The sequence below is a fragment of the Pundamilia nyererei genome, unplaced genomic scaffold (genome assembly GCF_000239375.1).
Source record: "Pundamilia nyererei isolate P.nyererei 1_Seehausen unplaced genomic scaffold, PunNye1.0 scaffold00120, whole genome shotgun sequence".
NCBI classification, from domain to species: domain Eukaryota; kingdom Metazoa; phylum Chordata; class Actinopteri; order Cichliformes; family Cichlidae; genus Pundamilia; species Pundamilia nyererei.
Genome location: NW_005187521.1, coordinates 2,035,048 through 2,052,983, shown reverse-complemented (window position 1 = coordinate 2,052,983; position 17,936 = coordinate 2,035,048). Strand labels below are relative to the sequence as shown.

General features: G+C 42.8%; 2 protein-coding genes across 2 annotated transcripts in view; one reads left to right on the top strand and one right to left on the bottom strand.

Moving 5' to 3' along the window:
- The window catches only part of LOC102202599 (protein SLX4IP), a 32,678-nt gene extending 18,275 nt beyond the window's left edge, over positions 1 to 14,403 (bottom strand). Inside the window, exons 1-4 of the mRNA XM_005742472.2 lie at positions 14,172 to 14,403; positions 13,914 to 13,994; positions 5,156 to 5,245; positions 4,727 to 4,853 (exon numbers count right to left, since the gene is read on the bottom strand). Coding sequence (XP_005742529.1) covers positions 4,727 to 4,853; positions 5,156 to 5,245; positions 13,914 to 13,946 — 250 coding nt within the window. The 5' untranslated portion in view covers positions 13,947 to 13,994; positions 14,172 to 14,403. The remainder of the gene's footprint in view (positions 1 to 4,726; positions 4,854 to 5,155; positions 5,246 to 13,913; positions 13,995 to 14,171) is intronic.
- Positions 14,404 to 14,669: 266 nt separating this feature from the next.
- mkks (MKKS centrosomal shuttling protein) lies at positions 14,670 to 17,577 on the top strand. The gene is made up of 4 exons (XM_005742470.2): positions 14,670 to 15,710; positions 15,892 to 16,073; positions 16,391 to 16,501; positions 16,600 to 17,577. Exons 1-4 carry the CDS (start codon positions 14,735 to 14,737, stop codon positions 17,026 to 17,028), a joined length of 1,698 nt encoding a protein of 565 aa, XP_005742527.1. The 5' UTR covers positions 14,670 to 14,734; the 3' UTR covers positions 17,029 to 17,577.
- Positions 17,578 to 17,936: the final 359 nt, after the last annotated feature.

Below are 17,936 nucleotides of genomic sequence, written 5' to 3'. Positions count from 1 at the left end.
CAACAACAAAAAAACCAAAACACAAAAGCACGTGACATAAGCCCATTTCTTCCAAAGTGAAAGGGCACGAAACTGCTGTTCTCTGACATGTTTTAGTAATGCCTGCAACAAGGCATTCTGGTCAGGCTGAACACTTAGCATGAGTTCAACAGAGTGTGTGTGTGTGTGTTCCGTCTCCCACACCAGATTGTGGTAAAAGGGAACAGTCACATGAATGTGATCCATGCTCAGGCTAAGACTCAGGCCCTAATTATATGGGAAAAGAGTGTGGTGTGACAGCTATGGTGGGGATTGCGGTTGTGTCCTAAGAGACTACAGCTGACCCTGTGGAGAAAGTGAAGCAGGGAAAGTGGGGAAACATAAAAAGACAGCATTAGGAGAGCAGAGAAGTGCAGACATGGAAGGCAGAGAAGAGGCGATAATAAATATAAATGCATAAAATGTAAGGGGGAAAAAAGAAAGACAAATAAGAGAAGTGTGCGTGTTTGTGAGAAATAATAGGTAGTGGGGTTAACAATGGAGTCGGACTGTCCTATGTGTTGCTGCTGAGTAAGGCTAGAGGCTTAGAGAAAGGATTTAAAGAGCCACAGCAACACCACAAAGCACCATGGGGAAGGGGCTTGCCTGGCAGGGGCCAAGGGAGGGAGAGCAAGCAGAGAGAGAGGTGGGCTGGATGGAGCGGCTACTCTGATCAGGATCCATTTCCAGCCTAGGCCTTGGAATTCCTTTGTTCCTGTCACAGGTCTCCGTTTCCCTCTTGCCTTAATCCCAGCCTGCCTCACGCCCAGTAACATAGAGCAGGGCAGGTAACTAAACCACACAGGCATGCTTCCCTATTTACAGACGAGTTCCCACATAATAGTTGCTAATATAAATAATAATAGCTGACGTTACATTACAAACCAACAAAGTGTGTTAAATCAGACCGTCACCACTTAATGACATTTGATAAAAAGTCTGCCTCAAAAGAAGCATCACAGTACTAAGCAGAAAGGTTTGCATCCAGGCCGAACACTCTTCAAAATGATCCCAAGCAGCACGTGCACTGCTTTGTATATCTGCACAGAAAATGTCATATGCTACTACAATCCTATCCTAATTAGAAACTCACTGTTGGGCTGTAGATCTTGAAATGCATGGTTAAGTCAAACAACAGTTAAATCAGAGCTGAGTAAAAGTGAGACATCTCCCTTCTTGTCCCTGAACATCCTCCGCAGTCTTTATTGGAAGGGAGATGGTCATTCGTAAACACATTCTCCAGCAGTAAAGCTATCCAGCAACACTTGTGCTTTTCCTGCATTGGCCGTGTCCAGGCTGCCTTAAGCCCCCTTCATAGGCCTGCCAAAAGGAGTCAGTGGTACACTGTGCAGCACTCGCAAAGCCCTCTCCCACGGCTATTAGTGACCATTCATCTGGGGAGCCTGGGAAAATGCCTCTCCAGCCTGCCGTGGCCATGGGGAAACAGGCTGGCAGGTGTTCCCTCCCTCTAAGCCCTGGCACCTGTGCAGGGAGAGGAAGAAGGAACCAGCTCATGGGTTCAAACTGACTCTAGGTACCATTTTGCCACAGTGCCTCTAAGTCCTCCGACTGGTAGCAGGACTCCAAATGCCAGGTTAAACCACACCTGAGCTCTGCCTCACATAGGCAGATCAGTGTGCCTATTTCAATACCAATGGTAGACAAAAGACATCTGGCAATGTACTTTGGGAAGTTGAAATGGCACGTTAACTAAACCCATGTAAAATGGGACTTCTCAGTTTACACTATACCCATAGACACATACATATTGCTATTATGGTTTACAAAATCAATATCCTCTTGAGTGGAAACAATATGAGGCAAGAAAGTGCAGGATCATATTTAATCCGGTAAAGGAAAAGGAAATACAGTAGGTGGTGTATGGCAATCTTTTAGACAGTCTGTATGTTTTTCCAAGTCTGTATGTTTTTAGACAGCATGATGATCAAGATATTAGCATCTGTCATGAATGTTCATGAATGTTATTGTGGATAGTCTTTGTTGTACCTTCTTTACTCAAATAACATCTTGCATGACAAAAATGTCATTGAGAACACAGAACATATTATGCACTGATTTTCATTTTGTAATTACTATGAGAAATGTGGGTGTGTTGAACACGGTCTACCAGTGAGAATGCATGAGGCCTCACTCATGCTCCCCTTCCCTGGACTTTTAAAGTCTACCATGTCCATTCTGCAAGTCCAGAGCCAAAATGCTTGGTGGGAAAAGTTCCCTCTGTTCATCTCTCTAAAAACATAAATAAATCACATCACTGTGAGCTAATCACGAAGTCTCAAGTAGCCTGTATAAAAAAAACGAGAGGGGTGGGGGGCCGACAGTTGGAATTGGCTTCTGCAGCTGAGATTTGTAGAAATGGCTTAGATTTATGTTGACAGAAGACATGAGATAAGCCGCTCTCTGACTTGTTCACTGGGTGCTATACACACACATATGCATTCAGCACAGCGTACATACATAAATACCATAACTCACAGAAAGAAGTCCGATACAGACACTTGTGCTGAGGAGTCTTGGAATGCTAAAAGCTGTTGATGGCTCATTTGAAGTGCCAACAGCTGAGACTGTTACGCCGTTCTTACTGCTGTCTGTTGGCGGAAGTCCCTGTGATTTTACACTGGCACCAGCTCAAACGCCGCCTCACACAAGACCCACAAGCCCCCTCCCGCACCATCCCACACATAGCGCAACGGTCCATCTGCCTATTCTTGGCGTAGACATCAGTACTATCCTGCCTGACACCTTTCTCTATATGCAACTACATGCACGTGCACATGTTTCATCGCATGTGGCTCACCCCTTGATATCCAGGACCATCCTGCCATCAAACATAAAACAAACAGATGCAAACAGGTCCTCTGCTAAAACAAAGAACAATCTCTCCAACAGTCTGAAAGATTAATATCTACCTCCACTGCTGAATGGATACCATCAATACTTAATACCCTCCTGTGGTTTGCTGGGTTTCCCTCCCTAAGCCTATAGTCTGTCCTCCCCTTTTTTATGGCTCCTGCTTGCATGCTCACTTCTCACAGTCACAGCCTCAGTCTTTACTGCTCAGCCACCTCCCTCACTTGGGACAATGAAAAGCCCAAGAATGTCATTACACTCACTTAAGACCTTTAATAGGACTAGAGAACATGAACTGTGTAGGCCTGTTTGAGGCACTATACCTTTTCATGTTGTAAGAGGGGAAAATTCTCTGATATGCTATGGAGTCATGTTCCACTGGTTACATTCTTTGTGGTGAAGCTGCAACGAGCTTAATCATTTTTACATGCATATTTCACTGCTGAAATACTGATAGTCCCCTTGTTCACACTCTAAACTGTGCACAACCATTTGGGGTGTGTGTGTGTGTGCGCGCGCACGTGGAGCCTTAGTCTACGATCACCATCATTAGACATGTCTGTCTCTCGTCAGTCTGTCATGGGAAATATGAGTCAGGCTATTCAGTAACCTTACACTGTCAGCCTGTTCACACCTAACCCAGGGGGAGGATATGTGTCTCAAACACACTGTACAACTTCTGATTCACACTCTCTCTGATGCATATGAGCACCTGTGTGCACGCACTGTCGTACTATATCGGGACTATATGGACAGAAAGTTGAAAAATGAGTACATATACACTACGTGTGAAAACTACGAAAAGGTGGTAGGACTAAGTGTGCGTGTGGGTGTGTGTGTGGGAGGTAGCGTGAGAGGCAGAGCTACAGCCGCAGGAGAAACTTTATGGGGCCGACTGCCCTGTAATCCCACTCTAACAGTCAGGCTTGCCCCGCTGAGAGAGCCCAGTTTAACTGCCCTTAACTGCTACCTGTGACAAAACCTGTCTGTCTTACACCACACAGCTGGAGGTTCCTCTGATGCTTTATAGGTTTATAGTGCTTCAAAGGCATGCATGTGGATGGCTGGGGGAATGTATCTTTTCTGCATAAACAGGGACAAACCGAATCGACTTATGTAAATTTGTGCATAATTTATTGATATTTACTGTACATACTTTTTTGTGTCACAGCAGCTGGTTTTTGATGTTATCGTTTAACTACAGGCGCAGATAAACTCAGACTACCCAGTGGCGCATTAAACAGAATGATAATAAACGTTAGAAGTTTTAATGAACATGCGTCTTGCGCATACAAATGCACCTGAGACCTGCCAAGTCAAACACCACAACACAATATAAAAACTCCTATCAGCTCTTGCCTTTACAGGTCACACCCTGGGCGTAGGGAACCACCATGTCCCAACTAGTTCTGTTGTCTTTTCACCCACTCAACAAGGTAGCCGTGAAATGCTTTCCTGTAACTTTGTTTTGTAACCCAATTTGCATTGTGCGTACAGACTTCAACAGCCTGCTTTGTGTGTGTAAGTATGGTACTACGTTCACAGCCAAAGTAAACCATTTTACTTATCCAAGAATTAACGACAGACACGCCTAGGAGAAGGAAAGGGAAGACGTAGATGACGTCATTAGAATGAGCAACAATGATTTCAAAACAGAATAAATACAACTGGCACATGACAATTAAAACCAGTGCTGGAGGAAAACAACTGAAAAACACAGTGTTGTGCTAAATAATGGATTTTAAAGCACTAAATTATATAAACTGATAAACACTGGAATATTTGCCGCTAGAGAAAACAATCCAGTATAACGAGGGTCGGGATAATGGGGTTTTACCTTCCACAGAAAAGGCTGAAGCTGATGCCAGCTCCTTCTTCTGTTTGGGCTGTCTTCTATTGCGGAGGAACTCGGTATACTGCTTAACCCTCTGGTCCACAGAATCTTGAACCAGGGTTGTAACCTCCTAAAAACACATATTTAATGTATGTAAAGTAAACATATGTTGAATTGGTAAGAGAACACAAAATTTGATTTGGCGTAACAAGTAAAGTTTAAAGTTCAGATGAGGCAAAGATGATTACTGAAATTCCACATGTGGCTGAGAGGGAGATGGGAACAGTTCTCCAACAATGAAAATAGACGAGGCTCAGAGTCATTTTAGATTCTACGCTGCTTCTGCCTTTTGAAAAGGTCTCCAGCAGGAAAGACGCCATGTATTCCCTTTCACACTTAATAACAGCCACGCCCATCTCCCCGTATCTGTACCTCGATGTGGCTCGTAGTGAACCAGCTAGTGTCCTCTTGGCCGCCCAGGGATAGAACGTGGAGATCCACCAGCACAGCATAGTTCCCACACTGTAACACAAAGAGGAAGGATAGCCACAGGTTGCTGAGGGGCATTGAGCTCACAGGCAACAAAGGGAATCAAAGTGCGGGTGATTGACAGCGAGACAAACCACAACGACCCCCTGTGTCCTCAAACATCACCCCAGGCCTCTCACAGCAGTCCGCTCCCTCCTTTTTCTCTGTCTAGCCATCTCCCTACCAATCTCTTTACAAAAAGTATGGCCCCGTTTGTCTCCTCATATTTCCCCTCACTCAGCGTAAATTATATCTGCAATACAGTGCCTGAGGACACAGTAAGCTACGGGAAAATCTAAAGATGTACCATAAAAATGAGGATTATTATCCCAGTTTGTATCAGAGAGGTAATAAAACCTTGTTTTTGTGTGTGTGTTGTAGAAAGAAAGGACAAGAGCAGCAGGGTGGATTCCTGAAGCACTATGTCCTTGTGACAATAAGCAATAAGGAACAAGGAGGCCAAAAGTGCCGCTGCTGTTTAAGTTGCTGTTACATCTTTCTCAAGCTAGCCTGATTATGGTTTACACATGAGTGCAAAAGCTGCCCTCTGCAGAGAGCAAATGGATGTGAGTCTCGTGTGAACTTAGCCTCTCCATGGTCAAGGAAGTAATGGATGGACTGAGACCACCCACAACATGACACAGTGGAGCAGCGAGTACTAAAACCCAGAGTGATAATGCGGCAAAAAGCATTCATGAGAATGACGGTGCAAAAACACTAAGGTCACGAAAAGCCAAAAGCAGACACTGACCTGAGGATCACATTGTGGAACTTGAAGAGTGTGTAACAAGAGGAGAAGGATCACTGGATCATTCAGTAACAGGGGAAACTGGTGCACACTGAAAGCTTTGTTTTTAAGCAGGCACATCCTCTGGGCTAGTGTTAAAGCATAGTATTATAGACAAGATGACTAAACTCTACAATCCAGCATGCTCTCAGCATGACGTGAGAGACCTCATCCCACAGGGGTATAACCGTCTACTAATGTTCTAACTCTGGACACAAATGTACACTTCCCACCTCCAAACTTTTTCCAGTTGTCGCTTTCTTTTGTTAGTTAAGATTAGCTTAGCTTGCTCATTAAAGTACTGCATTGTTTCTCAACTGGTAAAAGTAAAGCTTGGCTGTGAACCTTTCATCAAATGTTATTAAAGGCTACATGTGAGCAAATCAGCCTGCCAAATACTCTGCATTATTTTCCCCTTGAGAGCATTATCCTCTCTCGTTCTTTCTGTATTATAATAACTGAAGTGAATCTGCTTTCTTATTTCCACAGCTAAACGAGTGCAGAGGGTGCCCCCACATGACTGATAAGTGAATCTTTCTAGTTGGTTTTAATCTCAGACATGTCTTGTAGTATTGAGTATGTGCAGCCCTACAGCATTAATGCATGCCAATTCATGTTAAAATGCAAGTCTAAATGTTAAAATACATTTACAAATGGAAACCTGTTTAAAAAATAAAAACAGAGTGTGCAAAAAATACTGAAAGGTTCTTATACAATAGCATGCATGCACAAAGAAATGAACCCCACGAACCAGAACGGAGCCCCATTTAATGCCCGCTCCTCATGTTTAAATTGTGTGCATGTTGCCTGTCAGTATCAGCTCGTCCCTAAAGATCAGCATTCTCTTCATCTTTTGACCTTTGTCTCACAGTTGCGCACCAATGACTGGTGGCCTCCTACAAATACCCATGTGTGGGAAAACCTAGCAACAGAGGGTCAGACCCTGTCAATCAAAACACAGAGACCAGCTAGTGGAGATGACACATGCAGACTGGATTTTTTGGTATACTGGTTCCCGACTTCTAAGACTTAACTCTTTTCACTGCGTACAAGTTACCAGATTATCCAGTCTAACCACCCTTTGATCCTTATGATCTTTAGTTTTTACTGACAATGTGCAAGACAAATGTTCAGTTGACACTTATCAACATTTTTGTGGCTACTGGACTTGTGCACTTTTTCTGTTTTCTCAAAATCTTACAATCATTGAATTAGATGGCTCAAAATCACACAATCTCATGTGTGCTGGCAGAGACTGAACCTGACCAGCGGTTATCTGCCTGCTCAGCTGTGTTGACATCAGAAAGGACAAAATATCATGCAAACTTTTTTGCAATCACAAAAAAGTGTGATGTCACATTAATTTGCTAAAAATATGCAATCAGTATAGGGTTCAGAGGGAGATCGTTATAGAAAAGCATAGCATTGTAAATCCCCTGACGTGGTTTCTGTGCTTCTGAGTGAGTGTCCTTTGGGCTGCAAGCCAGACAAGTATCAAGCTTTAGACTAACTTCTTTTTATCACATTAGAACAGCAGACAAGGCTCGACTGGGAATTGGAAGTTAATGATAAACACTGGTCTGCCCTTATACAAAAACAGCATGTGATTCTGCCAGATTCTCGGAAACGGGGGATTTTGTCAGGAATGCAAACTAATGCAATCACCCTAATGAGAAACCAATTAATTTGCCCAGCAAAAGTGCCAGTTTGGTAGAGAGACAAATTACCTGCAAAAGTATTGATATCTTGGCCAATGCTGTGCTGCTTGGGCACTACAGCTACTAGAGCTTTTTACAAGGGACATTTATGTTGAATGTCGCAGACAAGACAAAATAGCAGCAGAATTTGGCATTTAATTTAATTTTGCACAAAGGCTCTGAGTACAATCACATCATGTGGCCTAAATTTGTCAACTCCCAGCACAAAGAGTGACCAGTGCATCTCTTGGCTGAACTATGCCACGAACCATAACCTTCGTGTATGTTTATTTATTGATCTTTTTAAAGTGAGATCTTCGCAAGGAGTAGTATACTTTTTAGATGCAGCGATGAAACCACAAGTTTTCTCTCTCTCTCTCTCTTTTGTTTTTTAGAAAACACAGTAAAAAGGCAACAGAAAATTTTGCATCACCCCATCAGTAAAAACTCCATATTTTATTCTTTCTGTGACAGTTTCTACCATGTCATACTCAGGACCCTAAGGGTTTCATTAAATGTGACATATTCACTGATGAAACTGAAGAGCTATTTTACGTTGTGACACATTTAAGGAAATACTCAGAGCTTCTGCCACTGTTGTTGGAAAGGAACAGTTTGATAAAGGGCCAAGTTCAAGAGGAAGTTACTCTTTTCATACATACTAAAGTGGGCCAGCACCGCTTTGTTCTCTGCTTTGCTCGGGCTTTAGAGTTATGAACAGAGGCTGAAGGCTGAACGAGAGGCGGCAAGAAGCGCTACTTAATCCCAAATCCTTTATTGTGCCATCTTTTGTGGTCTGCTGTCACATATTGAATAGATAGGACCGAGTCTTCCTGCAGGCTAAGGCTCAGCTTCTCTATCCCAAGTCTCCCTGCTTCTGAACCGATAACTTGCGTGGGGGAAAAAAAAGGTTAACCAAGAGAAATAAAATCCAAAAAAGCAGACACTAAACCTGCCCACAGCCCACAGCACAACACAAGAAAGGTCCTCTCTATTTTCTGCCTGTAAATAAACACATCCCGATGACTCTTTTACTTTCTCTCGTTTGCAGAGCTCTGGTCTATGTCACACTCAGTTCCCAAAACACTCTTTACCTTCCCTTATCTCTCTCCCAGACCCAGCTCTCCAAACCTCCTGCCTGCGCTGCTCAAACTTGGGCACGGAGCCCAGCTTCACCCGCCTCCCCACCTCGCTGCCCTTTGCCATTGCTATCGCAGTGTAAGAACCAGACCTTCTCAGACTGCACTTAGCTCAGAGGCTAACACTAACCAGCCGCAGATGTTTACATTGGGAGAGAAGGGGCAGCAGATGCGGTCTCACTCAATAAAACTTGCATCTATCCCAACTCTCCCTTTGTCTCTCTTTTTCTGACTCTTTCTGCAAGTCTGCAAAGCACCCTGGGGAACTCTTTAGATATGTGGGTGTGACAACTTTGGCTTTATTTTTCTCATTCCCAGCTCTCTTTCTTTGTGCTGTGAGTCACCTGGGTTTCCCCTTGTAAAAAAAAGCAAAAAACACGCACAAAAAAACTGTTTTCCAGTTTTTCAAACCACTGGCTACTTAACATTAGAAACTTGATTATTCCCAAATGCAAATGTTATTTACAAACAGTGCACCAAAGTGTTTTGTGTCCAAGCCTCCCTTCACTCTGGATGAATGTTAGCACACCTGAGTTTCCTTTATTTGATGATAAAAAGAGACACAACCCAGGAGAGGAATTCCAGCAGCAAGAACAGACAAGAATATCTCCAGGTAACACTCGGCAAACAAAGTGTAGGCAGACACATCCCTGAGAAATTGGTAGATATACAGAAATAGCAAGCTGAGAAGCATTTTGCCTCATTAGGAGATGTGATTTCTGTACTGCAATGTAGGCCAGTTTTGAGATGAAAGCGTTTTTTTCCTCTTTTTTTTATCCTTGTCACTTTCTCTTTTTGAAAATGGAAAGTGTCAAAAATGTTTCCAAGAAGAAAATGCAATCATTTTTGTTCAGAGCCACGATGTGTGGTCTGTTATGAGCTCATCTCCAGACCAACAATAACACTAAACAGCACATAAACCTCTGACATTAAACTGCTCTGTGATAACTCAGATCTTTTATTCCTTAAAAAAACACTTTGGTCTGTCTCAACTTACTACATTAGATGGGTAAAAAGTTGGTGGTGTATGCTCTTAATAGAAGGCAGATTGCAGGGCTCTGTAGCAATAATGTCCTGGCAGACACAGCATGCACTTGAGTGGATCAGCCTTTTAGCCCACAGGGCCTTTTCGGGAGGTCTGAGAAGTGGCAGGTCACTATATGGTCTAAGCCTATTTAAGAAGGAGCATACCAACACCTCCTGCAGTTCCACAGACCACGGAGGGAGCTGCTTTGAAAACATCCCAGTAGAAAGGACCATAAAACACCCCGAACAACCTACTGAACATGGCCCAATGAATCCAAGAACATAAAAATCATAATTTCTCAGATAAACCTTATTCTCTGTGCAAGATGGCAAACACAATCAACAACATCTGTGAAAACAGAAACCAGGAGATTTTTTTCTCTTTATTATTCTAAGAAGTTAATTCAGTCATTAAGAAAACATGGTGGCAGTGCTGTATGTCTTGTAAAAGAGAAGCCATAGGCAGAGCCTTGAATGCTATTGTTTGGTCTGATCCTTTCTAACATACTTGTTGCGGTTAGCTGGTTAAGCATGGTAGAGGCTGTGTGGATTTTCTCAGGCAGACTAACACAACAGTATCATTATGTGCCCAGTGGGAAGGAACCTTCCGTGAACCTCCAGGGTTTTTACTCTCCCACATCCACCGAGGGGGGTGGTGGGGTAGCCTGTATGCAGGCATGCATATGAAACAAATAAAAGGGAATGAACGCAATATCTGGTCAGCTAGGCACATATGGCATTACGGAGGATGTGAGAGATCAGCGAAAATGTCTGCAGCCCCTCATCCAAAACTCTCAATAAATGAAACATCAACAAAAGAGAGACCAACGGCTTTCCCTGCACTTAACAAAAACATCTGATGTGCATTATTTCTGTCAGAGCAACAGACTGAGGATGAACAGCTCGGATTTTTCATAGAATGAGTTTCCTCTTCGCCGTATGGTTGTGCCCATTAACAAAAGGCTCTTGGGAAGGCATGAGATTCCCAAAAGGTGACCAGAAACTCCAACTTTTTCTAAAGAATGAACCACAACATGGTAACAGCAGCTGAAACATGCATCTGTAGTGCCCTCTAGTGGACAAATACAGTGCTACTTAGAGGGGAAAAAAAGAAAGAAAATCTTACATCAGAATTGGAATACAGCAAATGCTAGAAAAACAACCACATGCTGTATTGCTGGGTTGCATATTTTCCAGGGCTGCACGAGAGCTTTTCAAAGGTTTAGCACAGACCATAAAAACTCATGTCACTTGCTGGAAGTAGTTTGTGTAGCTGTTCTACTATTTGGACGTAGCACAAACACAGAGGGCTGTTTATCATGACGGCTAAAACGTTTGAAAAGAAAGCATATTCATCTCGTCGCTTGGTACCTTGTGTGCATCTTACGTCAGAAAAATGCATTTTGTGGTGAGTGAAAAACACAAAACAGCTTCTTAGAAGCAAAATATTTCCCAAATACATATGGCAAGTACTTGTTGACAAGACGCTGAAATAAGCTATAAACAGTTTTATAGCCCTGAGCAAAGTTTACTGGGAAAGCTCTCAGCAAATGTACTTCAATTAGAGTTACAGACCCAATTCCAAAATAGCTGGGACACTGTATAAAATGTTAATAAAAGCAGAATTAAATGATCTGCAATCTTATAATCCCACATTTTATTTACAAGAGAACATGGAAAACATACCAAATGTTTAAACTTGAGAAAATTGTAGTACTATTCAAGAAAAAAACAAAGTCATTTTGAATTTGATGGCAGCAACATGTTTACTACTGCGTAGCATGTCCTCTTCTTTCAATAACGTAAATATCTGTAAACTGAGGAGGCCAGATGCTGAGCTTTTAGGAGAGGAACATTATCCCATTCTTATCTGATACAGGATTCTAGTTGCTCAAAAGTCTTGCATCTTCCTTTTTCTATTTTTCATTTTATATTCTGTCAAATCTTTCCAACTGGTGAAAGGTTTGGAATACAGCCAGACCAGTTCAGCATTGAGACTCTTCTACTGTGAAGCCATGCTGTTGTAATAGACCCAATACATGCTTTAGCATTGTATTGCTGAAATATGCAAGGCCTTCCCTGAAAAAGACATCATCTGGATGAGAGTGTATTCCATATGTGTTAGCTGGCAAGCCCACAGGCATTAATGCACCATCAGAGATGCAGGCTGTTAAAATGAGTGTTGATAAGAATTTCAAACTCTGTCTTTACCATACTATGTAAAGCACCTTGAGGTACAACTGCTGTTGCGCAGCTGAACATGGGAGCGCAATGTTCTTTAATTTAACAAATATATATTATCTCCTTCTTATTTCAGCTGATCTCTTTACGCGCTCCCACAACTAACCATCTGCCTACATCTCACCATATCCTTAGCATCTTTCTCTTTCACACCAACCATCTTCATGTCTTCCTTCACATTCATTCATCTTCTCTGTATATCTATTTTCATCCTGCCTGGGGGCTCCATAGCAAACATCATTTCCTCAACATATCCACTATCCATCATCTGCACACATGCACAGACTTGGCCCTCTGTGTCTCCAAACTACCTTGAGGTGTCCCCCGATATACTCATCTCGAATTCTGTCCATCCTGATTAGTACCAATGTGAATTTCCTCAATTCTGCTACCTCCAGCTCCTCTTCCTGTCTTTTTGTCAGTGCCATTTCCAAACCATACATCATAGCAGGTCTTACTACCATCTTGTAAACTTTCCATTTCAGTCTTGCTGCTATCCCTTTCCCACAAATCACCTCTGACCTGCTCCACTCTACCTGCACTCTCTTCTTCACCTCTCTTCTGCATTGTGCATTGCTTTGGATGGTTGTTCCCAGATATTTAAACTCATGCGCCTTCAGTACCTTTACTCCTTGCATCTTCACCCATCTCCCTCTTATTCACACACATGTATTCTTTCTTGGTTCTAATGAGTTTCATTCCTCTACTCTCCTGAACACACCTCCATCTCCCCAGGCTCCACCTGCTCCCTACTCTTACTAAAGATCACAGTCATCTGTGAAAATGACAGTTCACTGAGACTCCTGCCAGATCTCATTTCAGCTGTCCATCACAACAGCAAAAAGGATGGGCTCACGCAGAGCCTATCTGTCACTCATACTGCACACCTCACTATCATCTTGGTGTCCTCATATATGTTCTATACTACCCTCAAATACTTCTCTGCCACTTCTAACTTCCTCGTGCAATAACACAGTTCCTTCCTTGGCATCCTATCACATGCTTCCATCTCATATAGATATCTCTATGCCGCCAAAGGCAAGTCATTTGAACCAACTGCTTTTCCACTCTTCATCCTCTTGTAGCTTTTTCTTCAATGCAGTAATGCACCTGTAAGTTGGAAAACCAATTTACAGGTGCATTACTGCCACCTAGTGGACTGGAATGTGGACAGGAGACTAGCATCAATCATCTAATTCAAGATATTTAAATAGAAAATTGTTTGATTTCAGTAACAAATTCCTCAGTGTAAAACCGTAATTTCTGTCCTTCAACAAAGCCACTGATTCTCTTCTTTTTCACTCAAACTTAATGCAAAGGATTGGCACGTGTTCAACAGGTTTTGGTGGATTACATAAATGCAGAGACCTGTTCGGTGTTTGCCTGTTCTAGTGTATGGTTTAGCCTATATGTCCTATTGTCAACAAAATAATCAACATTTCTTCCTTTGGGATCCTACCCTGCATTCTCTTCAAGCCTACATTGTTGTGTAGATTTCTTCCTGTGTCTGCAGTATCCCAGTAATTAAAACAGTACTGCTCATACTGCTACAAATATTCCGCAAATGAGTCTTACGATAATTTTAACTTCTTCACAGCCGCCCTCACTTCCTCTTTACTAATCATCTGTACTTCCTGATCTGTACTGTCCTCCATCCACACACCCTTCTCTACCTCGTTTTATTCATTCATCATCAACAAATATAATATACAGTATGTTAATTCAACGCAGCACCGCACGAATTCGTGTACTGGGTATATCGTTTCACTTACCTTAATGACAAGTTTGATAGGAGCCATTCTCATGAATTCAGTTAGCTTCACTAGAGTAAGTGCACGGTGGGCAGCTATTAGCTGTATTTTTTGAAGACAACAGAGACAGATTTCTTTATTTGTTACGCTCGTACGACAAACGGCCACCGTCAACAATTACAAAAACATAACAAGTGTTATAATAAAGTAAAATAATAACACATACGTTCGTTAGACATAAAACATATAAGTATATTAAAGTTAACCATAACTTCATACCGCCAACAGTTTTGAATGATTCTTCAACAGCCGGGCGACCGGAGATGACGTCACCTTCAATTTGTAGTCCAATAACTGAGCGCATTGTGCGTGGGACGTTTCATTGTGTATGCCTTTTGCATAAAATCATAATAATAGAGATAGACAACTACTCTTCTACATAAAGACTCGTAAATTCGCTTTTAGTTGGTTTATTCCTTATGAAAAGCCGGTACTAGAGGCAAGCGACGGTTTCTCGAGTAGGACCGCAGCTTGGCCAAGCGCTGTGTTGCTACCATGGAAACGAGTTGTGTCTGTACAACGCCTTTGTCAATCTCTCAAACTACACACTGTCAAATTACATCTAAATATGTATGGCATCAAATGTTAGACCCTACAATAAGGTAGTGGTGGTTTTGGTTGGATTTAATAAATTAATCTGCAACTGTTCCCCGTTCTTTTAAAACACAATTTGGTCAGGCAATGCTACGAGCATCACTATTCTATCATTGCTAACACTTATCACTGCCGATTTGCCGTATGTTGGTACTGTCTACCTTAACAATGTTAAATGTGCTTCGGTCATGTCTCGACTCAGCAAGAAATCTCCATCTGTTTGCACTGATATGCCACTGGACAACACTGATATTTGCAGCAAGCTTCACCTGCTGAAACAGATACTAACGTCTTGTTTCGGTCCCACAGGTAGACTGAAACAAGTTCACAACAACATTGGAGGACACGTCGTGACCACCTCTGCCTCCTCGGTTCTTCTTTCATCCGTTTCCTCCTCGCAGCCTTTTATCAATCTCATAAAAACCTCCATCCTCAACCACGTCTCTCGCTTCAGCGACTGCGGTTTGTTTGCAGCTGTCTTGTGCCTTTCTCTTATTGAACAAATCAAAAAGTCTGCTCTCAGGGAAAGCGTGGCTATCAGAGTGAACAACTACCTGCTCGCTCTGTGTACCAGCTACCTTCAACGAGAAGACTGTGGTTGTAGAGTGAAGCTCGACTTCTGCAGCACTCAGAACTTGATCACGTTAGCTCGCAGTGTTATCTCCAGCAAACCCGCATGTGTACTAACAGAGCCCGAGACGCTTCACATTAGCAAACTGGCTGTGCAAGCTTTTTTGCTCACCGTTCCCTGCAGTAGTCCAGGTATAGTCAGTTTTGGCAGAATAGTGACTGTTCCTGTAGATGGTCATTCTGTGCTAAGCTCTGAAGTGCTTCCAGGTTTATTGGTGGAGATGCCTGATGGCCTGAGTGAGGAAGACAAACCTTTAAATCCCCTCAGTGTTGTGCTTTTCAGTGCGTCTCTTGCTGGGGACATTTCTGAACTAGGAGATGGAGTAATTGAGGCCCACCCGGATGTAGACACAGACTCACAGATCCTGGGTCAACTTCTGGAGCTTGGCAGACAGGTGATTAATGATGAAGTGAAGCTCTTCATGTGCCAGAAGGTCATCCACCCAGTTTTGCAGCAATATCTGAGGAGTCATGGTGTCATAGTGGTAGAGAGACTGGGAATTGCTCTTATGGAGCCACTTACTCAGCTGACAGGTGGGCTGCAAAATCATGCCATACATACAAGCACCAGTTAAACACCAATAGCTTTATTTGTTTTTCAATTCAGCTCACTGCACTACTGTAATAATCTATCTACTGTCCGAGTGGAATATACTTGTTTTATTTATGGTGGGGGTTTTTTTGTTTTGTTTTTTTGCATACCTTTTACAAATAGGGGCTCAACCTGTGGCCACATTACATACCACAATCCCACCCAAGACCTACGGGAAGGCGAGGGATCTCTGTATAAAGCACTTTGGATCCAAGACAATGCTGCATTTATTCCCTCTTGGGGAGTCTGCGATCTGCACAATGATCCTCTGCCACAGGAACCAGACCATGTTAAATGAGCTGAAGGTAAGATAAAGTGGGTGTTAAAGCTGTACTGTTGGCTTCTGGAGTTAATGATGGATGGAGAGACATATTGCCTGAAACAACGTAGATTCCACTCATAAGACTCCCTATCGCTAAGATTTACAATTCCTGCTGTATGTTAGTTCAATAAATGAGAAGTCAGTAATGGATTTTCCCACAAAGTAAATGTTTTAGTGTTCGTCCATTGAGAGATCAAATTTCTTCAGAAAATATACGTTTTTAACACAGAGTCATGGAATACCCATTATTGTCATGTAAATGTGACAAAGTGGTCACTTCCTGATGTGTTTGTGCTAAAGGTGGTGTGCCAGACGGCAGAACATGTACTGAGGCTCACTCTAAGGGAACCATTTGCCTTGGTTGGGGGTGGCTGTACTGAGACAAACTTGGCTGCTTATGTTAGACACAAGGTGAGATCCAGTACTTGGTCTTCACTTACCCCAGTTTTATTGATTTCACGTGTCTTTCACAATGACATGCCTTCATGATGCCATATTTTTTTTCTTAGAGCAAGAGTGAGGTACCAGAGACTGCATCGGTATTAATGTGCTCACAGACAGAGTACCTTCTTGGTGTGGAGCTATTCTGCTGTGCTCTGGAGTCTGCAGCTCGAGCGCTGGAGCACGATGGTGGGAGTTCTTTAATTGATCTGACTCATGCTCATCGCTGGATGCTCCCTGCAGATGCCATCAAAGAAACCATGGAGGAAAGTTTGGGCTTCTGTGGCTGCGGTTTGGTACAAAGTAGCCCAAGTAAGAAGTGGACTTATCTAAACACTAAATATTCAGATTTCTGTCCATCACCGGTGTTTAGAGACACTCGTGTGCAGCCACGTGTACTAGACTCCTTCACAGCTAAACTCAGCGCATTGCAAGTTGCTGTGGAAACTGCTAATCTTGCTCTGGATGTTAAATATATAATTCAAGATATGAATTAGCGGAACAGATTTTTTGTGTAGTGTGGAATTCTGGTTTGTGGGTTTAAAATGAGGACTGAATGCTGCCTTTTTGGTTTCAAATTTAAAAAAAAAAAAGTTTAGACAGTAGGGAGTCCTTTTGCATATCATTTAAAAACCCATGCTGGCACTGGGGTACATTAGTACATGGGTAACTTATATCTGTGAAGGTAGCATTAATGTTTAACTATGCTGAAAACACATCTGATGTGTATGGGGAAAGGAATCATGCTGGGCATTTATAGTAATTTGGACTGGGTAATGTGTTAGCAATAAAGAGATACCATGTTGTTGGATGGAAATGAAAATTATCAACTTGCAGAGGGCTGAATTCAAAGACACCCCATAAATACAAATGAAACATTGATACTTCAGGCTAGTCCATTTTGCAGAAATGTCATTAAAGCAACTCAAAATACTAGTAAGTAGTTTGTGTGGCCCCCACATGCATGCCTGACAACGTCTGCATATGCCCTTAATGAGATGACGGATGGTGTCCTGGGGTGGATCTCCTCGCAGATCTGGAGCAGGGCATCATTGAGCTCCTGTCATTAGAGGTGTTCCCAGAGGTGTTCTATTGGATTTAAGTCAGGCAAGTGTGGGTGCCAGTCAGCAACATCAGTTCCTTTGTTCTCTAGGAACTCTGTCATAAAACGCTGTGTGGCAAAACAAAACAGGAGCACCAGGAGTCCAAAAACAACACGTGCACAGAAAACACCGGCGCACAAAGAACAGTTCAATAGTAAGTCAGGGGGCCGACCCGGAGGTCGCCGGCACAAAAGTTCATAAGTCAAACGGTCGGGGGCGACCAGGCGGGTGGCACAGGTGACAGAGCCGGGCTCACCAGAACCCCCAGTGGACGAGGCGGGTGGCGGCGTGGGAGCCACGGA

What these genes read in the sequence shown, in the direction of transcription:
- mkks (XM_005742470.2), top strand. Translation starts at nt 14,735, where the DNA reads ATGTCTCGACTCAGCAAGAAATCTCCATCTGTTTGCACTGATATGCCA. An exon ending in GCCACTTACTCAGCTGACAG is followed by an intron (nt 15,711 to 15,891) that starts GTGGGCTGCAAA and finishes TTTTACAAATAG; the next exon opens with GGGCTCAACCTGTGGCCACA. An exon ending in CTGCTTATGTTAGACACAAG is followed by an intron (nt 16,502 to 16,599) that starts GTGAGATCCAGT and finishes TTTTTTTCTTAG; the next exon opens with AGCAAGAGTGAGGTACCAGA.